At 36.5% G+C, this 22,663-nt stretch overlaps 4 protein-coding genes across 4 annotated transcripts in view; 1 reads left to right on the plus strand and 3 right to left on the minus strand.

Annotated features, from left to right (window-relative positions):
• LOC133338139 (4-aminobutyrate aminotransferase, mitochondrial) overlaps positions 1-22,663 on the plus strand; it is a 129,270-nt gene that overhangs the window by 90,522 nt on the left and 16,085 nt on the right. The window lies entirely within an intron of this gene.
• On the minus strand, positions 7,331-13,427 carry LOC133338130 (uncharacterized). Its single transcript, XM_061546315.1, has 3 exons — positions 13,364-13,427; positions 11,000-11,470; positions 7,331-8,022 (listed from the first exon to the last, which is right to left on the minus strand). Exons 1-3 carry the CDS (start codon positions 13,425-13,427, stop codon positions 7,331-7,333), a joined length of 1,227 nt encoding a protein of 408 aa, XP_061402299.1.
• On the minus strand, positions 15,700-16,497 carry LOC133338131 (uncharacterized). Its single transcript, XM_061546316.1, has 3 exons — positions 16,434-16,497; positions 16,194-16,355; positions 15,700-16,100 (listed from the first exon to the last, which is right to left on the minus strand). The coding sequence occupies exons 1-3, from the start codon at positions 16,495-16,497 to the stop codon at positions 15,700-15,702; spliced, it is 627 nt and encodes a 208-aa protein (XP_061402300.1).
• On the minus strand, positions 19,029-21,659 carry LOC133338132 (uncharacterized). The gene is made up of 3 exons (XM_061546317.1): positions 21,611-21,659; positions 20,619-21,086; positions 19,029-19,714 (listed from the first exon to the last, which is right to left on the minus strand). The coding sequence occupies exons 1-3, from the start codon at positions 21,657-21,659 to the stop codon at positions 19,029-19,031; spliced, it is 1,203 nt and encodes a 400-aa protein (XP_061402301.1).

Here is a 22,663-nt window from a genome sequence, read left to right on the forward strand (position 1 = left end):
CTGAAAACAAATCCATTTCTATTGCCTTTGTTTTATTTTCCTTCATTTCAGAACCAGTGCTTAGTAGGGAAGATATTCACATAACATTATCACCCGGGGAGAACAGTAAGTATAAGGATAGAATATTTTTGTATTTATATTTCTAGAGGAAAACATTAATGCAGGATAATGGTATAAACATAGGAAATGGAATAAATAGGAAAATGTTTTTCAGACTGATATGAAAATATTTAGATCGACGTAAATCCAAAAATCGATTTTGCAGAAAATTAAGTTTAAGTTAAATTTTCAATTGACTCTCACCTTACTAGGAACAGAGGAACTGACATTTTTTAGCTGCAATGGGAGGGGGTGAGCTCCGAGGGCGGTATTCGTTCAACGCTGCTGCAACTGCATAAGTATGAATGCTACTCAGACCTGCTCGTTAAGCAATTTGATCTAAAGGCTCTCTTTTATAACATATAGTTGATTATCTAACGTTTCAAACTTGACCGGAGGGAAGTGCTCTCGATGTTCTCAAACAGTGTGGTATGATTATCAGTATAAAAGGCTTTTGATAGGTCATGCGCTACCTACACTTTTCTATCGCACAGCAAGTTCTGGTTAAATCCTCGACTTATATCTGTGGAGATGGCGGGCCACCCTGTTGTTGTACTGTGTTGCTTATGGAACCTATGTTGATTATATGGAACTGTATAGCTTTCCCCAATGCTGGGGAGGAGTAATGCCTCGAGAGTCGTAGTTACTGGTGACTAAAAGTAAAATCGGCCAGAAAGGTGAATCTTACAATTCACCTTTGCTGGCATTCTTACATCCTGCCCATTGTCCAGGCTTCGGGAACGACGTGAGTGACAAATTGAGGACTTTGGTCAGGTACTCAACTCTTGGCTCGTTCAGCTATTTCAGCATATACATGATCAGTCACAGTTTCGTCGTTAAAAGTGACTGAGGTTCTATAATCCTACTTACCAGGGTTCGAGGGCGACCTAACAGTTGCCCGGTGCCGATGTTGCAACTCTTTTCATTTGCTCCTAACATGTATTCCGCTTATGGTCCGCGACTAATCTGTTGACCTTCAACGTAAGTTCCCTTAATGTATTAGGGAACTGTGTTACTGGGATCTGCTGTGTTAGATCGACGAAACTCATCACGCTCATTTGCTAGACCAACTACTTCTGCTGGGAAATTAGGTCTCATCTCCGGTATTCGACCAGCAGTTATAAATCTAGCGGCTGCAGCTATAATGATGTCTCGGAATTTCCTTTCTGCTACCCGTACATCTGAAGGAATGGAAAGTTCTCTGAAGCTCAGATTGGTGAACTCTCTGAATCCTTTCCTGTGATTGAGGAAAGTGTGGCATTCATAGTGAGCATTGAAATCCCCTAGTATAAGACGGTTATTGCACTCCAATAGGATGTTAATGTTAGGCAAATAACGCAGTTCACAGCTATTAATCGGCGATATGTTCACGTTAAGCCCCTCTACCTCGGCAGTATCACATTTGACTGCTAACCACATAGCCTGTAATGAACAGAGTGGTGCATAAGGAATGCTAGGCCCCAACTCTACTTGTGGCGCGATCCTTCCTCCGTACGTTGTAACCATCACAACGCTGTACATTTTTCATTGAGCTTGGCTTCCTGCACCGCCGCGACTAAGATATTCTTCCGGTTCATGAAGTCCTCGAAGTCCGTTGCAATTAAATTGCAGAAACGATGCACTATCAGGAGTAGGTACAGCAACGTGCGGTGTTAAATGCTGCATATTGGGTTGCTATTGAGGAGACTGTGGTGGAGTTCCGTACTCCGACGAAGAAGATTACGTCGTGGACGAAGACTCGCTGGAGATTGCGTTGTAGCAGCACCCCACCTCCAATTCTGATGCAATCCCTCCTCAGAACGTTGTAACCATCACAACGCTGCAGGCTACAATTTTCATTGAGATTGGTTTCCTGCACCGCTGCGACCAAGATATTCTTCCGATTCATGAAGTTCACTGTATCGTCTACTTTTCCTCAAAGACCGTTGCAATTAAATTGCAGAAACAATGCACTATCAGGAGTAGGAATAGCAACGTGCGGTACCGCACGGCGTCCAAATTCAAGTTTGACACTGATATTCCTTTATAAATTGCCAACAATTAAGTTGGCTTCGTAACTTAATAAGGCAGACCTGAAACCTCGTATATGTTTTCCCCTTTAGATTCATTATCCAATTTAATTTGTTTTTCTTGTAGAAAATAATTTTATACATTTTTTATTAAAATTCTGCTGAATTATTTTTGTACTAATTATCTATTTTCTTTATTTTTTTAGGAATCATACATTCTTGGATTGTTTCATGACCCAATGCTAAGAGATCATAACGACCAAGATGACGAGAGTTCAATATTGGTCTGTATGTGATCTAATTGTTTGGTAATAATACCCAACACGAAATATTGGAGTAGATATCCGATGCTGAATAGATATCCGATGCTGTGGAGTGAAGAAAAAAATACTACGGCGTTTACATTAAAACATATGCAATGAAATTGACAATTTAAACAAACTGGGTTAACTAAACCCGGTACAATGTAAACGTACTATTATACTACCCATTGCAGAATTATGTATTCAGAATTTACTACTCTGATTTTGTGTTTGGAAAATTCATATTTTGTTGCTATGCCATGAATGCTATTTTGTCTATGGCTAGGCAAAAAATAAGTCTTTTCCTTGGTAATTTAAAACCCAAGGAAAGAATTTCAGCCAACCTTTTTTTGAAGCGGAATAAATCATAAATACTGTTTCTCAATGTCGACATAAAGTCTACTTTGTAAGGCTTTGAGAAATAATCTCCTTATTTCTAAAAAACAAACATTTATTGAATTTTATATTTGTAATGTAAAACCTTGTATATCTGTAAAATTTTTAAATTCGTATGTATGTAAATATAATTAAAATAAATTTATAAGTTTTCTCGAAAACAAATAATTATGTAATTAAATTAAAAAAAAAAAGAAAAATACATTTTGTAAAGCTGCTGGCAGCTTTTGTCAAACCTTTTGTGATTTAGGATATGTTTATTATAATTATCTTAAATTTATATATTAAAAAAATAACTGTTAAGTAAACAAAATTAAACACAACAAAAAATAAAATTTAAGCAAAAGACTTTGTATTTTTAAAGAAGAAAGAATTTACCTATTGTTTTGGTATACTGCGATTCGAACGAATTCTTTAATAAAATTAAATAGTAATATTATTTTAAAACAATTAAAAATATTTTTAAATAAATATAAATTAACTGGAATTCGTTCGTATCAAATGTTACTGAAACAATTAACTGTATGAAAAAAAAAACAAACAAAAAATCAAATTGTAATTTTGTAAAGCCATTTTTTGATACATTTCGGAACAACAAATAAAACATTTATATGTATTTACCACCCCTCCTCTCCAAAACAAACTCTGATATTGTTAATTTTGTTAGAAACGCAGAAAACAAAAAGAATTTAGTTTACTTTTAAACCTGTACCACAAAGTTCAATTCAATAAAAATCTTTATTCAATATCGAGGGCATTTAGCAGATTGTTTTAATCATTCTAAAGAGATAATTACAAACCTCATACGAAGGCAGTTCGGAAAGTTATTAGCCTTGCAAAAAAGACGCGGTATAAACAGAAAAAAGGTAAGTGTTTTGGAAACGTCCATCTCTCTTATGAACACATGTTAAATTTTGTTTCGGTCTGGCAATTCCTTCATATAGGAACAGGTGTTCAACGGTCAATGAAACCGTCACAAGCGCTTCCTTGAAGTTCTTCTTGCTTTCCAAAACTCCAGACACAATAGTACAACGGATTAGTATCCGTAGATTTTGGTGGCCATTGGGACCTCATTTTGTAACCATTCTTAAATGGCGGGTGTTGAGTGCGATGGCGTTGAGTCCTGTTGGAATTTCAAAGGTCTGCGCCAAAATGTTTGCATGTCCAAGGCTTTAATACATCCTCCAAAATATGTTCGCGATAATATTCTGCATTTATTCTGATGCCACGGTCGAGCGACCATCGGCTGTTATTGCGGCCGACACCATCACCATGGCCAGCGTTTGAGTTCTGGTATCCAGCCGAAGGTGCACATTTTCAGCTGACCTCTTTGGCAAGCAGTTCACCACTTTCCGCCAAGCGAAGCAACTCCTTAACTCTTTTGAGTCTATTAGCTTTCAGTTGCGGTGTAAGTTTTTGCCCTTTTTGGAATTTCAATGGCTTTACTCCGAGCTCATTTTTCAATTTTTGCCGAATGGAATATTGTGATATGTTCAGCTCACGAATCATTTTTCGGCCACTGTGACGCGGGTTTCGATCAAGTCGCTTCTTTATTTTCCGAACTATTTTGGCTGATGTTGCTGTTCTTTCCATCCACTTCCTTGACGTCGGGCTACGCTACCAGTATCACTGCAACGAGCGATGGTACGAGACACAAAATATTTATTCACGTTTAAATGCTGGAGTGCTCTAACGATAGACGCTTGTGGTTTTCCACCCAAATATAAAGAAATCACACAATCACGCTTGAATTCCATCACGACTTACCTTTTTTTCGGAAAATTCTCACCAAAAAGCTTTTGTACGCTTGTAAACAATATAATGAGCTGTCACTGGAATAATTTTAAGAGCTGTCGGACGAGAGGCTTAGAAATGACGGCAGTTTTTTCATATCTGTATATTATAGATGCGGAAAGTTATAGTTATTGGTTCATGTATGGAGTGACGGAATTTATGGGAAGGGTTTTGTAGTGGTAAAATGTTAGGTTGTGAGCTGCAGAAAATTCGCCACTTCTACTGGACTCAGTCACAGATCAGTGGGACGAAGATCCGTGGGCTGAACTGGACATGCAAATAAATAACCTGTATTATGCGGGCCCTGTTTACAATTGGATCCGGCGACTCTTGCTGGATACACATATAGGATGACTGACCATCCTGACTGTAGCTACTCTAAGATGGTTCAGGTTCTTCTGGGCAGGAGGTTGAAAGTTAAAGACACGATTTGGTTCATGCTCATTGACAGCTTGCTGGACTGTCTGAGGGTAAACAGTCCTCGGCGATACAGCTAGTGACAATCGCTCAATGTCTCAATGGAGTTTATGGTCGGAATCAGTTCACCATCGGCCATTATGTTCAGCAGGAGCTTTATTTCAGCCGTCCATGTAATGAAAAGTGCAGCTGTTGATTTTGTGGTGAATATTTTCCTATTCCTCAGATGAAAGAAATTTACAATTTCAGCTATGTAAAAGTTTAACCTCTCACAAATGTCATTAATAATGGACCCGACAATTCCGGAGATATGACCCCTCCTTAGGGATTTCGGACTTCCTGTTTCTGGATTCCACATACGTATGATTGGCGTCCATATATAGTTGATTACCTAACGTTTCATACAGGGCCAAGTACCACCATAACTGTTCGGTTACACGGTCAGTTCTGGCTAGGTTCTCTGCTAATGTGTGTGAAAATGGCGTGTAATGCTGTTGTGGTGCTGTGCATCTTACGGAATCCATGCTGATGTTGGGTAACTGGAAAGCTGTTTCATAGCAATGGGAGGAGTAGCGCTTAAAGTGTCTTTGCTTCAGAAAGGTGGAGGTTAAACAATTCCGGAAATATGTCCCCTCCTTGCATGCTTGAACTTCCTGTTTCTGAATTCCACATAGGTATAACTGGCGTCCACACATTTGTCTTCTTTATGTCATCAAACAACTTGGCATGGTTGACGGCGTCGAAGGCCTTGGATAGGTCAAGTGCCACCATTACTGTTCGGTTGTCATGGTAAAATGGCATGAAATGCTGTAGTGGTGCCGTGCATCTTACGGAATCCAAGCTGATGTTGGGCAAATGGAAAACTGCTTCTCAGCGCTTTATGTGTCTTTGCTAGTGGTGACAGGAGTGAAATCGTCCTATACGTTTTACACCTGCTGGCATCCTTGCAAGACTTCAGTAGCGGCACCACCCTGTCTATTTCCCAGACTTCAGGACATATGTGCATACTTAAGCTTTATCATGGATTTTTGTCCGGTCCCAATGCTTTGTATGAATCAGCGTTTTTAATGACATCTGCAATGTCCTTCCTCCTAAACTCGGAGTCCCTAATGCGCCTAGTAAATTTTGGGTGCTCTATGACTTGTCGTTTAAAATAACACGCGCACCCCTTCGGGATCTGTACTTTAATATTTTCTTCCTGAATTCAAGAGTTACTTACTTTACTTGAACCGGTGACAATGTTACATTGCTTCAGGTGGTCTGGCCAATTTTTCTATTTGTGTTCGCATACTAACCTGTTGACTTTGGATCTTCAGGGGTCGTACGTTCAGTGGCCAGTACCGTCGCCTCTGCTGGGATGTTTAGTCTTACTTTGGGTATTCCACCAGTATTTATGAAGCGATGTGCTTTCGGTCATACTTGCCCTGGAAGATTTGTCTAATCGTAACACAAGTAGTTTCCAACTTGGTTATCCTCCCTGTGAAAGACTTCCCACTTCTTCACAAGAAGTGCCTTGCTTTTTTTGAACCGAAACACTGATGCTCCTCTATCTGCTCTATACGGTGTGAAACTCTTGGTGGGATTTCGCACCATCGATCCTAATTTCCTATGCCATTATTAAAGTTGGGTAATTTCGTTCTATGAAGCGGTCCTACTATTTTCGATTCGATCCGAAAAAGGAACTGAGTCATTCATTTTGTTTCACAGTTCAATTAGTTCAAACGTTCATTGCCAGTTCGTTCGATTAATGAACGGGAAGATCTATATGAACGATTGGATCAAAAAGAACGAGTGAACGAGAGCAGAAAGGTAAGACCCGAAGAAAAGGATTTGGATGAAAGAAGGAAACGAACCTAGTACCGACCTTCCTGGTTCGAAATAGTTCCTTTGAACTAGTACTTTCCGGAAAGACACCACAATTCCTATAGAATCTTTTGTAAAGTGAATTTTTTTCGCCTGTTGGCAGGAGAGAAGACCAATATCGCTTTTGTCGCCGGTAGCAGGACTCGTGGGACCCTTGTGTATAAATTAAATAGTCGTGGCATTTTTAATATGTCCTCGTATGTCTGATAGATCAGGTCGTCATAACAGAGTTGTATTTCGCTTTATTTAAATAGCTACAATCCATCGAAACAGGGTCATATATTTTTTATTTTTATTTGCCAGAACTTACCATTTTTTGTACCACATTTCCAATAATCTTTAAGATTTCTCATCAATATTTAAACAAAAAAATATTTCTCAAAATGTTCATTTATTTAAAAAAAAAAACAACTAGAAATAATTGCAAAAAAATTAACTAAAGTTTAAATTTCACTTTTTCTTCGCCAGCAAAAGACGTTTACCCTGAACCTCATTGGGTAAACCATTGAACACCCGTTTAAAATCCTGCAGCGTACAACAGAATGTATAACCTTTCGACCGATTTTCAAATTCGTTTTGATACAAATTTGCCTTTTGACAAACATTTGGACACACCTCCGCCGAAAGGGGATCCGACAAAAATGGGTTATTAACATTTAGAAAAACAATTGCTTCGTCGGCCGATTTCCTTGTTAATACCTTAAAATAATATTTCGGTATATAGAATTGTTGTTGATTATCTAAATAGAGTGTTACTTGGACGCCACTTGCATTCGGTAATTGTACCACACCAAAATAACCATTGTATGATTCAATATCTTCGCGATAGTCAGCGGCCAATGATCGCGCCATATCTTCAACTTTTAACCAATTACCACCATTAATTGGTTGAAATTGTGGTGCAACATTCATGTAATAATAAGTTGACAGTTGCTCATAGCCAAACATAAAGTCGGCATCGGGTGTTAAATGACCGCGTGATAAAAAGTTTTTCTTTTCATCGTAGTATATTTGATCCGCACCAAATAGGGCTTCGAATCGTGCCAGCTGATTTTTCTTTGTATAGAATTCGTTTACTTTGCGGGTATTCGAGGACATGTGTTTCGCTAGAAATGGTCGTCGAGTACTTTCGGCAATATTATCTAAAGGGAAACAAAGAAAACAATTAATTAAAAAGAGAAGTCTAAGATTTCTTTACGAAATTTTTACGAGCTCAAAAACTTATAACAAAACATTTCTTATTTTTAAAGGATACTGTTCCGAGAATCCATTGATAGACAGTGACAAGTATCAAGGCGAGTAGTACCGGCAAGGAATTTAACGAAAAGCCTCGGAATCCTAACAAAACACATGGACAATATAGATGGGGAAGATAGCAGCCGACAAAGGCGAGGCACCGCCTTCTAACCCAAATGCCCGGCAGCACAACATTGATCGGCTATCTGCTATTACGCTATAAATTATTGGAGGGAATTAAAGTAAATGTGTTGTGGAAGTGAGAGAGAGTCCTGACCTACAAAATGCGACGTCCTTCGTTAGAGTATGTGGCAGTGAATTCATGACAAGTGGGAAATCCATGCCATAGGTAGGATAATGAAGGCAAGTCTGGCCAAGGACGGATCTTTCTATGTGTTGTTCCTCTAGGTCCTTGTGGAAAAGTATCCTACGGAGGGCAGAGTTGAATGCTAATACTTGGGTAGCTGTAAATATAAATATACAGTACCGGACAATAAGCAGGTCTTGGGGGAGACTCTCGGAGAAAATGACCGAGTACCCATTGCACCTCCAAATATCCAATTCTCACGTCTTAGGTCACTCCCTTCCTAACTGGCATACCTAACGCTAGGATGTTAGGCGGCCTTGTGACCATCAGTGTTTACGGTTTGCAGTCAGGGTCCCGACTGATACGTGGGTGCCTCAACAAGTTCTTTAGGCTTAGTTGCCGAGTCCTTACTATGGTAAGATGCTATGACGTGGCTGATCTCATGTCTTCATTCAGCAAAACTTTTAATGAGCCGACTTTTTAAACTCCACTCCCATCTTCAAAAAAAAGCACTACCTATGATCACGTATCGGACCATTCTTTTGTCTCATCAAACCCCATTACTCTGGATGATGTCAATGCAAGCCTGGAGAGGCATATGGACCTTTTTCTCGATCTTATTGAGGGCACCGTTTCGTTCCGCCTTAGTCATGAGAATATCCCGACTCAACTCTGGGATGATTCGCCCTTGAAAGACGATGGCTATCTTTGCGACTCTTCCAAATCAAGGTTAGTCTTCTACGATGATTAGAAAGGTTGCGATCCCTGGCGAGGATGAATATCCCAACTCTATCTCCACGCGCGCAGCGAAGTGTCGAAACTCGAAACTGAGGAGGTTGGCCGTTGAAGTGAAGACAGGTGCTCAAGAACCTCTCATCGAAATGATCGATGAATCACCGGCACAAGGAACTATCAAACTCGTCAATGCCTAGGAGATCACTGGCAATAATGTTTGCCAGGGAGCAGTAAATGTCTGCAACCGTTTTATCGGACGGGACAGAGACTCGTTTACGGATAAGGAGTACCTTCAAACTAAGAGGAATCTCAAATTCATTTGGAAGTTCTCTAGGAACTATCCGAATGGCATTGCGAGTGACTTCTAAATATATAGAATTCCTACGTCACGTGCGAAGTCAGTCACAGTAACCCATCCAAGGGAGGAGAAGACTGTGAATTGTCCCGACTGTATTCGAGCGGAGCCTTGCTGATACTTGGGCGCCTCAAAAGTTCTTCTTCAGATCTGGAGAGGCATACGGATTCTGTGATGACTCACCCATGACAGACAAGCCCAAAATCACGGCGTACAGCGAAGTCTCGAGACTTCGTTGAAGAAGAGACTGAATCACCGGCACAAGGAACTACCAAACGCGCCAATGCCAGAGATCTCTTTGGCAAGAAGATTTACGGCAGCGTAGTTAATTTCTGCAACCGGTTTTTATCGGACAGGACAGAAACTCAATTACGGAGAAAGAATTTCTTTCTAATTAAAAGGAATCTCAAATTCATTCCGAAGTTCTCTACGAACTATCGGAATGACATTGCGTATGACTTCATATTAGATCGAATTCCTACGTCACGAAGCCAATCACAGTAGCCCCTCCAAAGGAGGAGAAGACTTTTATTTGTCTGAAAACAACCAGGACGATGATGGCAAGGACTTCTGAGCACTTAGCAAGGGATACCTGAGTGTTGAGAAGTTCCTATAATCAACCTCCACTGCGAATAAAGGTAAGATAGTGTCAAAGTCCGCCCAAAAGAGAGCCCGTAAAAGGCTTCCTGAAAGGCTGATAAACTACAACCTGCCTCTAAGCTGTTATCCAAACCATCCAATCCGCCCATTGTTGAATTGTCAAAAACTAAATCCAAGGTTACGACAATTGAGTAACTGTTAGTGGATAAACCAAAGGTCTCGAACACGAAGCTAGTGCTCGCGATAGCTCAACCTCTGCGACAGCTGCTACTCTGGGGACCGAATCACGACAAAAGGAACTTCAATAGCAAAATGGACTAGATGAAAGAAAGATCTGGACCTAGTACCAATGGTTCCTTTTGCGAAACAGCTTCTTTGGAGTAGATCGTAGATAGCTACAATAGCAATAGGAACTAGATGAAGGAAATAGGTTGCGAAATAGGTTGCACAATATTCGATTAACTGTCAAATTTCATAGTTTTTACTTGAATTTGACGTGCAATGTTGCCAACCATTAGAAATATTACTAGATAAAATTTGATAGATGATCTGTGGGTTTTAATAAAACATCTTATTATTGAATCAAATGTCGTGATCTTCAAGATTATAAAGGTTAGAATTGTAGCGAAAGAAGCCAAATGCAATATTAGAGAGAGAGAGAGAGAGAAGTGCTGCGAAATCATCGTGGATCGACGGAGCTAAGTCAGGAACCTTGGACTGTTGAAAACATGGTCTCTGTGTTATAACACATGCTACCAACTCTTCTTCTATGCTAGGACGGGTGCTCGACCGAGTTACTGTATAATATGACACCTCCGAAATCAGTTTTAAAATAAAGGAAGACTCCCCTAATGAATTCCACACAATTAGTAATAATTATACTTACACCGAATAACAGCTCCATGCAAAGTGTTATGTGTGTACAGTGTCGTTTCCGTCGTTTTATTGTAGCATATTTCAAAAATCCGGTAAAATTTATCACCTGGTATTTCAATACCAGCTTCATGTATATAGCCACGATTATTTGAACATTTCTGCGAGGTTTTTTGTAATGCCGATTCAGGTATTGTATTACAAACCAACGAATTTAATTGCACTGGATTATTATTCGCATCAACAAATTGTCCGCCTGCACTGCAAGTAAGTTCGGCGGTATTGATTCCCAATGATGTTATAACGTTTTTAGAACCCGTACAGATTAAACGTAATTTTGAATTTTCAGGAAATCTATTCACTTTTCCAGTGGGTTTAAAGAGGGAATATGTGGCTTGAGTTGTTGGTGTTTTGGTGAGTATGACTGGAGAGTATCCTTTAATATCCTGGGGTAAGGTAATTGTACAGGGTGTGGCAGTTGTGGCTGAAAGGAAGAATGTGAAAAAAGTGGAATTAGTTTTTAGTGATAATAGAAAATAAATTGAAACTAATTAGAAGATACGTCGATATTGGTAAAGAAAGAAATTCAGGCACAAAGGTTATTTGGAAAAAATTATGAAATGTTTAAGATCAATTAAATTTGAACTTGCAACAGAAACCCGGGTAACAAGTAATAAAAAAACCTAATACACCGATGGAGTCAATGCTGAAAAATGCAGATACGATACATTGTCAATGAGCACCAATCAGAAATCTAACACGCTTTTCAACCAAATTTAATCTAATTTGATATTTTGATTGAAAACTTGCCAACTAAAATGATCAAACGTTAAAACTGCAACAAATTTCTGGAACGAATTGACTCTAGTTCTCATTAGATGACAAATCTTCCTACCATAAATGATTAAAATCGGTCCACGTTATAACGGTATCCCTAGTTTAACGGTATCCCTAGTTTTTGGTATTTTGAGGCTTTCAGGCATGTTTTCTAATCGTCACGCGTCTTATTCGGCATATTCAAGGTCTTCGCCCAATTTTTTTGTGGATTTCCGGAACGAATTGTCTACAATTCTCTCATTGGCTCGTGAGTTGCGATATTCCATTCGGCAAGTATTGAAAAATGAGCTCGGGATAAAGCCATTGAAATTCCAAAAAGTGCAACAGAAAGGAAATATACTCAAAAGAGCTAAAGAGTTCCTTCGCTTGGCCGAAAGTGGTGAACTACCGAATTTGGTTTTCTCCGGTGAGAAAACATTCGTTATCCCGCATTTTGTAAACAAACAAAATGATCGTGTTTACTTGCCAAAGAGATCAGCTGAAAAAGTGTACCTTCGGTTGGCCACCAGAACTCAAGCGCTGGCCATGGTGATGGTGTGGGCCGATGGTCGCTCTCCGCTCGTATTAATCGGCCGTGGCATCAGAATAAATGCCGAATATTATCGCGAAAATATTCTGGAGGGTGTATTTAAGTCTTGGGCAGGCAAACATTTTGGCCGCAGATCTTGGACACCAGGACTCAGCACCATCGCACTCAGCACGCGCCACCCAAGAATGGTTACAAAATGAGGTCCCTCGCATCATTTATTACAAAAGTGTCGATCACCTCAAGCAAGCGCTTCGCCGGGAATGGACCAAAATACCGCAGAGCAATATTCGTGCAGCGGGTGATGGTTTCATTGGCAGTCCATAAGGCCATAATTCGTGCCAAATGTGACCAATTCGAACAAATCTAAACTTATTCTAAAATTTGATGCTATTTCCGACATTTTTGCTCTCATTCAGTAAACTTAAAAAAATGTAAAAATTATGGCGTTTGACATTGTTGCAGTTTTTTTATATCTGATATAGGTAGAATATATTTTATTAGGAGTACTCCCAAAGAGGTCTTCTATAGGCAGAACTTTTATATAGAGAGACAGCACTTTGTCTATAACTATAAGACCTATATATATATATATATATATATATTGAATAACAATAAACAGATCTTCGACTTCGTATTTTACTGGGTCTGATTAATCATCGTTTTAGTAATTTCAAACACTCACTCTCTATAAAAAAAAAACTTACTTGGTATTAAACTAATGACTTAATATCTGACGTGTTCGTTAATTGTTGTAATATTGAATAAAATTAAACAATACAATGCAAAACACACAAAAAACTTAAACAACAAAACAAGTTGTTAAATTTACTTCTCATTTTTTTTTGTATTTGTTAATGAAAAATACAATAAAAATAAAAACATTTTATATTCCCCATTCACAAAAACAAAACAAACGTCCAACAGGTGTTTGTGAAAAGAAAGTAATTTTAACAAAAACAAAAAAACCCGATAACACTCTTAACCTCCCCTTTCCCTTGTGTGTTTACTTACCCGCAATAACACCACCGAACGCCAAAATTGCCAGCACAACATTTAAATTCAACTTCAGCAACATCTTTTATCTAGATTAGAGCGACACTATTGGGCGCCACTACTCGAGATCTTCACTGCAAGTAAGAGAATATCTAACTGAGTTGAGTTGAGGAGGTGGCTAACGGATGAAAACAACGGTCGTTTTCAGTTGTTTGTCATGTTTTGTTTTTAATTTTTGTTGTTGTTATTATTTTAACTTTCCATTCAAACGTTTTGACGTTATTACTCTCTTCAAGAGATCACAGTCAACAACTGACTGCATATTTGCTCAAGATGAAGAAAAAAAGCACACACTTTTATTTAAATAATATTTATTTTTGTATACACTGAAACACTGAAGAGTGTGTTATTGCTGTTCTTTTTTTCGATTTTTATTAAAATAATGACGAACAAATAAATATTACAAACAATATTGAATATATAATAAAGAATAAATAATATATTTGAAAATAGAATTCTTTAATAAAAATGTGTTTTGTTGTTAACTCATCATCGTCATCATCAGCAGAGTACATTGCATTGGGTTGGGTTCCAGGTCAAAACAAATTAATATATCGCCAAATTTTTCTAATTTTGAAAAAAAATAAATAACAAGTAGACAAATGGTTTCAATGAGATAACAGACAAACCAGATGTTGAAAATTATAAAGAACAAAGAATTTTAACAGTCTCCTATCGATAATAGACACCTATTTTAAGATCTTTTATATACAGGGTGAAATAAAAAAACTGCAACAAAGTCAAACGCCATAATTGTTAATTTTATTGAATGAAAACAAAAATGTCGGAAATAGCATCAAGTTTTAGAATAAAATGAATGAAACCGTCACACGCTGCCCGAATGTTGCTCTGTTGTATTTTGGCCCATTTCCGGCGAAGCGCTTGCTTAAGGTGATCGACACTTTGGTATTTTTTAGTGCTAACTTTGTTTTCCAAAATACTCCAGACACAATAGTCCAACGGATAGGTGTCCGGAAATTTTGGTGGCCTCTGTGCGCTGGAAATGAAGAGAGGAACCTCATTGTGTAACCATTCTTGGGTGGCGCGTGCTGAGTCCTGTTGAAATGTCCAAGGTTTGTCGAATGGAATATTGCGATATGTTCAGCACGCGAGCCATTTTTTCGACCAGTGCCAGTGACTTTTTACCATTTACAAAATAATAATAAAATTTAGAAAATAGGTCATTTGAGAATTTTGCAGACAGATCTTTCCGATTTGGTATATAAATGTTATTCAATGATATGCTCCTTTTAAACCCTGGTTCATGTTTTATTTGGGTGGCATAAGGGATGATAGATACCAAACAACGGCTCTGATTGGCTTTAACATGGGAAGTCCAGGCTTATATTGGTCCCTCTTTCATCTCGATTGTGGACACTGACCTTCCCACGGAGCCACCTGGGGAGCTATTTTCATCACCCGATGAAATAGTAAGCTAATATGTGCCGCGAGTTCACCCATAAGAACTATAAAATAATGGGTTGAGGCGTCGGGTTAGTTGCAATGGAAAGGGACTGGCGTAAGTAAATCAGATGATTACGCCCTGTATTATAGCTGCCATGAAACGAGACGTGAATTTGGCTACGGATTTATGGTTAATAGGAGAATAAAAGACGTCGTCTCCAGCTTCACTCCAGTGGATGAGCGAATTGCTATAATCCGTATAAAAGCGAAGTTCTTCTACATCAGTCTTATTTGCGCTCATGCTCCGACCGATGACAAAGATGAACAGACCAAAGACATTTTTTGGGAGTACTCGAAACTGCATATTGCCGCTGTCCTGGCCATGACATTAAAATTTTGCTATGAGATTTTAATGCAAAAATCGGAAGGGAAAATATCTTTAACTTCACCGTGGGAAAATACAGCCTCTATGAAGAAACATGAGACAACGGCATGAAGTTGATTGACTTCGCGGCAGCAAAAAACATGGTAGTTAGCAGTAACAGATTCAAGAGGAACTGTGGACCTTCAATTTAATATCAAATCCACTGATATGGACGATATACTTAATTTTTTAAAGGGATCTGCAAATTTCATATCATAATAATGCCATTACAAGAGAAGACAAATATCGCGAAGATTTTGATTTTTAGGAACTTTTTTCGAAGAAATAACTCTTAATATACAAAAAGATATAAACAGGCGTAAGCCAAGTTTGCTGTTTTTATAAAAACAACTATTTATTAGTGGGGAAAATATGGTCCACAAAACAAATCTAAAACCCATATATACTTCAATAATTCATTTATTCTTTTATTTGCAAAAAACTCCACTTCGAAACTTGTCAACACTTAATTTTTACGTGTCATCAATTTGCCAGCCTCAACATCTTCGAGTAGACCTTCATAAAGCAATTTGAATTCATCCAAACGGCAACAGAACGTATAACCCTTCGATAATGTAGGGAAATTGTCATGTTTCAAATCGGCCTGATCGCAGACATTTTCACAAATCTCCTCCGCTTCGCCATCGGCAGCAAATGGATTATTGACCGTTACAACGACAATACCCTCATCACTGGGCTTGTGCAACAATACTTTGAAATAATATTTAGGTGCCTCAATCTTCTTACCATCATCCAAGAAAATATCAACCAATTGACCATTGTTCTTTGCCAATTGCAATTGACCCAAATAGCCATTATACGTTTCCAAATCATTACCATACGAGGCAGCAACGGATCGTGCCAATTCTTCAACACGTAACCAATTACCAGCATTGATTAGTTAGCCAATTTTTCATAGCCAAAAATGAAATCAGCATCTGGCCACGGACAAATGGCCACGGGCAAAGTTATCCAAACCATCAATATGGGTTTGTTTCGAACCGAACAATTTCTTGAACAATTCAACTTGATTGGCCTTGGTGTAGTATTCGTTGGTTTTGGTGGTCGAATGTTTCATGCCTTTGGCACTGAAGGCACGGCGTGTACTTTCCGAAATGGCATCTATTACGAGGAGAGAGGAGAAAAAGGGTAAATTTGCTGGAGAATCCTTGTTTCTGCATAAATTAAAAAAATCTCTACTTACTATCAATGGTAGCACCATTAATGGTATTATGTGTATACCAGGTATGCTCATCATCATCATTGTAGCATATCTCAAATACTGGACCATAGAATTTCTTTCGCAATGGCGAACGAGGAAAACAATTTAGATTATTTCTTCCTTAAGAAGAGGATCTTTTGTTAAATTAAAATATCCTTAAAAGACCCGTTGGTTTTTTTAAAGCCTTGTGTTTTCAAGACACCGTTAGATGGTTATATATCAGTAGCCATAATGGAGCAGTATATATAGTCCACATGGGGAAATGTTCTGTATCCACTCTTTTTTGGTACATTGTTTGACTTCGTCTGGCCATGTGCAAAGAAAAGTTCTACCAGACGAGAACGTGTACTAGTTTCTATTGTTAACTGGACATTGTGTCGATTTGAATTGATTGTCTGGAGTCAGTAAATAACAATTTTTTTTTGTTTTTGCAAAATTCAGCCTGACTATTTTGCAAAAACAAAATACAAATGGTATCCCAAACAGACCGCCAACACTACAGAATTTTTTTTTATAACACTGTGCGACAAATTTGAATTTTTTTGATAATTACCGGGAAATTCCAACAGATTATGAAAGAGGGGCTAAAAAAAAAGACACGTGTATCGGCGTTTTGAAAGTTTACGTCGAAAGGTAACCTAAAAAGGGGGGACAATATTCCCCCTTTTCTAGAATTTTTATAATTTTCGAATTATGATTTCATGAAATCCTTGCATTTAAGGTATATAGTGCATTAAAGTAACATGAAACTTAATTTTAGGTATATAATGTCAAAGAATAAAATATTCTGCGTCAAAATCCACTTCAAGTCTCTGAATAAACTATATATTTATATTCAATAGTTTTTTAAGAAATTTACAGTACAAAATTAACTAAAGTATGCAAAAAATTGTTGGTATTATATAAAATTTTATAATGTAAATTTCTTAAAAACTATTGAATATAAATATATAGTTTATTCGGAGACTTGAAGTGGATTTTGACGTAGAATATTTTATTCTTTGACATTATATACCTAAAATTAAGTTTCATGTTACTTTAATGCACTTAGTCGAAAAAAATACTGGGAAATGTCTTCGTAAAAAAATACAAGAACATTTTGAATTTTTGGTTCAAAATGTATGACTATATATTCGGTATATACATTATATATACAGATTTCTCTTGTTCAGTGACTTATGCTAAAAATTGATGGAGAATATTTTTGTCCCTTATAATATTCTTCTAAAACGACATCTTGTGGGAAAAATGGGTAAAAACTAGTAATAAGTACGATATTAACCCTAAAATGAGTTTTTGTTTTTTAAGATTATTGACACTTAGACTGATTTTTGAGTTTTAGTCTATTCTGAGACTTATAGTAAAATTTTATGGCGAACATTTCTGTAGAATATTCTGTACAGCTTTAACCCCGTTTTGAATGAGTTTTCAATCACTCCTGGAAAAGGGGACCGAATATTTTTCCGATATTTTATCAGTAATGTACTATATACCTAAAATGCAAGGATTTCATGAAATCATAATTCGAAAATTATAAAAATTCTAGAAAAGGGGAAATATTGTCCCTCCTTTTTAGGTTACCTCCCGACGTAAACTTTCAAAACGCCGATACACGTGTCTTCTTTTTTTAGCCCCCCTTTCATAATCTGTTGGAATTTCCCGGTAATTATTTTTTGTGTTGCACAGTGTAATAAAAGAAATGGTTCTTTGATGATAAATTGTTGTAACAGACCTTTATTTTTAAGGCAAGTGTCTGGTTTGAAGTAACAATTGTTACGTTCACAAGTTTATTGCAAAATTTGTGGTTGGAATTGGAACCCATTTTTATATTATACCTCAAAGCTTGTAATCAATCAATATGTGCGAGGTAGGTTTTTTCTTTGGACTAGAAAGGATTTTTGAGGACGGAAGCTTGATTTAAAAAAAATATATCCCTTATGTGATTTCTAATCATCACCATATGAAGCAGCATCGGAATGAGCCAATTCTTTAACACATAACCAACATCCAGCATTTCTTAGCTGATTAAAATATGTAGCCAGTTTTGCATGTAGCCAAAAAAGAAATAAACATCTGGCATTCAATGACCACGAGCAAAGTAATCCGAACCATAAATATAGGTTTTTTTCGAACCGAACAATTTCTTGAACAATTCGGCTTGATCGAATATTTCATGCGTTTGGCACTGAACGAACGGCGAGTACTGTTTATTTCTTTGGTCTAAGAACGAATTTTTTGAGTCGGAATAAAGAGTTTTAATTTTCAAAGACTATTGAAAGGACTTCTATCGATCTATGGTCTTTTCAAAGGCTTTCAATGTATAGAAGATTTTTTTAGAAATCCCTTCATTAAAAAAAAATATGTTTTAGCAGTCCATTACTAATTAAATCTTCCTTGAAAGGTAGGTACAAATTTCAGCTATTAAAAACTCCATATTTAAGGTACTTGTATTCCAATAAAACAATTTTATTTTATATTTTTTATCTTATTAATATTTTAACAATATTACATGCTTCCCTTAAATATTATATGCAAATTATTATGGTTATATATACATTTAAATTTATATATTTTTAAATTTTTCTAACCAACAATTTCTCTGCCACAACATCCTCGGGTAAACCATCATAACTCAATTTGAAATCTTCCAAACGGCAACAGAATGTATAACCCTTCGAAAGGGTTGGGAAATTATCATGTTTCAAATCGGCCTGGTCACAGACACTTTCACAAATTTCCCTCGCCTGACCATCCACGACATAAGGATTATTGACTGTGACAAAAACAATAGCCGCATCGATAGCTTTATTTAACAAGACCTTAAAATAATATTCAGGCACTTCAATTTGTTTGGCATCGTCCAAATAAATATCAATCAATTGACCATTTACGGTGGGTAATTGTAGCTGTCCGAAATAACCATTATAGGTATCCAAATCATTGCCATATGCAGCGGCAACGGAACGTGCCAATTCTTCAACACGTAACCAATTGCCAGCATTAACGGGTTGAAATTCCGGAGCTACATTGGCATAATAATAGGTTGATAGCTGTTCATAACCAAAAACGAAATCAGCATCAGGAGTTAAATGGCCACGGGCCAAGTAGTTTATGGAATCAATATAGGTTTGATCCGCTCCAAAGTAGTTTTCAAAACGTTGAATTTGATTTTTCTGTGTATAATAGGTATTCGTTTTGGTGGTGGTCAGCTGCATGCCTTCGGCAGAGAATGAACGACGAGTGCTCTCTTTTATGTTATCTGTGGAGAAGAGAGGTTAATGGAATATTAATATCTACCAAGACCAATTGGTCTTTGTAAAGACCTATGGTCTCCATATAGACCAATTGGTCTTTATAAAGACCTATGGTCTCCATCTAGACCAATTGGTCTTTATAAAGACCTATGGTCTCCATATAGTCTTTATACCAATTGGTCTTTGTAAAGACCTATGGTCTCCATATAGACCAAGTGGTCTTTGTAAAAACCTATGGTCTCCATATAGACCAATTGGTCTTTATAAAGATCTATGGTCTCCATATAGACCAATTGGTCTTTATAAAGACCTATGTTCTCCATTTAGTCCAATTGGTCATTATAAAGACCTATAAAGGCCAATTGGTCTCCATTTAGACCAATTGGTCTTTATAAACATCTGTGGTCTCCATATAGACCAATTCTTCTTTATAAAGACCTGTGGTTTCCATATAGACGAATTGGTCTTTATAAATACCTATGGTCTCCATTTAGACCAATTGGTCTTTATAAACACCTGTGGTCTCCATATAGACCAATTGGTCTTTATAAAGACCTATGGTCTCCATATAGACCAATTGGTCTTTATAAAGACCTATGGTCTCCATATAGACCAATTGGTCTTTATAAAGACCTGTGGTCTCCATATAGACCAATTGGTCTTTATAAAGACCTGTGGTCTCCATATAGACCAATTGGTCTTTATAAAGACCTGTGGTCTCCATATAGACCAATTAGTCTTTATAAAGACCTATGGTCTTTATATAGACCTATGGTCTCCATATAGACCACTTAGTCTTTATAAAGACCTGAGGTCTCTACATAGGCCAATTGGTCGTTATAAAGACCTTTGGTCTGTATATAGACCAATTAGTCTTCATTTCTTCCTCTTCCCTTTCTTCATACTCACAATCAATAGCTGCACCATTGATGACATTATGCGTATAGAATGTTGACTCCGTGATGTTATCATAACATATTTCAAAAACGGGTCCATAAAATGTACCATCCACAATATAGCCAGCTTCGAAAATTGTACCACGTTCTTGAGAACATTCATTATTGGTCAGCTTCAACGATGAACTTGGTATCGATTTACAAACCACATCCTTTAGTTGATAGGCATTATTATTGGAATCGACAAATTCATTCGCAGAACATTGTAATTCCAAACTGGGCACATTCAAGGATGTTATGATATTTTTATTACCAGTACACACCAGATAAAGGCTAGCGCCTTCTGGTATTTCTGTCGTTTGCCCTGTCGGCTTAAATAGTTGATAATCTCCAGAAGAGGGATTTGTGCTTACCAGAATAACTGGTGCAAATCCTTGAATGTCATCGGGTAGGGTTATTGTACAGGCATTTATGGTTAGGGCTGGTGAAGAAAATAAACAAATAGAATCGATTTTTTTTAAATTGATTTTTTATAACGATTTTTTTTCTCAAAATACCAACACAAGCATTGATTTTTTTTAAGAATAGCTTAAATTTTTTAATGAATATACTTTAAAAGACCCTACTTGGGCCAAGGATTTTTAAGAATATTTTTACCAAGCATTTATTTTTTCAAAGTCCCAGCATCGACATGGATTCAAAAAATTTTATATTTTTGAACGAAATTCAAAAGAAAAACAACTAAAGAATAGTTTGAATTTTGTAATGAATATTCTTTAAAAGACCCAGCCCTAGAATTTTTAAAGAAAATGATTTTTTTAAAAATATTTTTTACGAAGAATATTTTTTCCAAAGTTCCAGCACCGACATTGATTTAATAATTTTTATATTTTTGAACGAAATTCAGAAGCGGGAATTGTTCGGGTCCAAAATATATTTTTGAGATCCAAGTCTAGTGTATTCCTTAATATTGGCATTTTCTTCAGCAGCATTTTCTTAACTTACCCAATAACGAAACTGTTAACAGTGTGCCAAATAACTTTGTTATACGCATTATGGCAAAAGAAAAAAATATATATCGAACACTAAATTCTACCAACCAAATACTCCACTTTTTAAGCCAACATTAAAAATATTATCGAAATGTTAACTCCATTTATACGCCACATTTGTTTAATCCCATAACTATAATTTGTATTTATTTTTAAATATATATTTTTTTATTATAAAATTCCCATTATTGTTGTTGTTGTTAATCAACAAATAAAGCTGTTAACTTGTCTGAGTATTTGAAACCATATGCTAAATAGAAAAAAATTGCATTACCATGCCTGTCATATTTTCTTATCAAGTCAATACGTACCTTGGCGTAGACAATTGAATGGAACTGTGTTATTAAGTTTTCGTTTTTTTATTTTTTCGCCAAACATGAATTAAGCAAATAATATGAAATACAAGAAATTTCAAAGTTTATTATTAACTAAAATTTTATTATTTATATAGGAAAACTAATATTTTTCAAATCTAATTGTTTAACATTTATACTGTAGTTTAAATGGAAATTTACTTTGCTTTTTTAATATCATTTCGGATGTTGGCAGTATATTCGAAATGAGAAAGATAATGACGATATTCAAAATTATAACATTTTATGCATTATTAACACTCTTAAGAACCTTCTGGAATTTCCAAAAGACATTCGATAATGTGAAAATAGTTGTGTCGATTTCTGGAAAATATCTTAATATTTGAATACTCTCAGTTGTTTGGAATCTTTCTGTGGTTCTTTGAAGAAAAATCCTATCAAAAAAGCTTTTTCTATGAAAAAATTAAATCCCACTTTTCAACAGTTCAATAAATTAATTTTACTATAAAAATTAAAATTAATTTAATACTTCATTTCAAGGTTCTTCATTTATTTATATATTTAAAAATTAAAATTATATTCTATTTCTAAATCTATTAAAAATAAGATCCTACTTTAGTCTACTACTACTTTCCCTACTTTTTAAGCAACTCTACCGCTGCTCTCTACGATTCTCTTTTGAATTTCTACCT

Source organism: Musca vetustissima, unplaced genomic scaffold, assembly GCF_032173495.1.
Source record: "Musca vetustissima isolate MV318-11 ecotype Yass unplaced genomic scaffold, APGP_CSIRO_Mvet_v1 utg32807, whole genome shotgun sequence".
Classification (NCBI taxonomy): Eukaryota; Metazoa; Arthropoda; class Insecta; order Diptera; family Muscidae; genus Musca; species Musca vetustissima.

Excerpts from the sequence above, each read along its gene's own strand:
- LOC133338130 (XM_061546315.1), bottom strand. The coding sequence starts at position 13,427 with ATGTTGCTGAAGTTGAATTTAAATGTTGTGCTGGCAATTTTGGCGTTC. Across the intron at positions 11,471-13,363 it reads GTTCGGTGGTGTTATTGCGG|CCACAACTGCCACACCCTGT; the intron begins GTAAGTAAACAC and ends TCTTCCTTTCAG. Across the intron at positions 8,023-10,999 it reads GCATGGAGCTGTTATTCGGT|ATAATATTGCCGAAAGTACT; the intron begins GTAAGTATAATT and ends GTTTCCCTTTAG.
- LOC133338131 (XM_061546316.1), bottom strand. The coding sequence starts at position 16,497 with ATGATGATGATGAGCATACCTGGTATACACATAATACCATTAATGGTG. Across the intron at positions 16,356-16,433 it reads GGTGCTACCATTGATAGTAA|ATGCCATTTCGGAAAGTACA; the intron begins GTAGAGATTTTT and ends TCCTCGTAATAG. Across the intron at positions 16,101-16,193 it reads TGGTTTGGATAACTTTGCCC|AATTGGCACGATCCGTTGCT; the intron begins GTGGCCATTTGT and ends TACGTGTTGAAG.
- LOC133338132 (XM_061546317.1), bottom strand. The coding sequence starts at position 21,659 with ATGCGTATAACAAAGTTATTTGGCACACTGTTAACAGTTTCGTTATTG. Across the intron at positions 21,087-21,610 it reads GTTAACAGTTTCGTTATTGG|CCCTAACCATAAATGCCTGT; the intron begins GTAAGTTAAGAA and ends TTTCTTCACCAG. Across the intron at positions 19,715-20,618 it reads CAATGGTGCAGCTATTGATT|ATAACATAAAAGAGAGCACT; the intron begins GTGAGTATGAAG and ends TCTTCTCCACAG.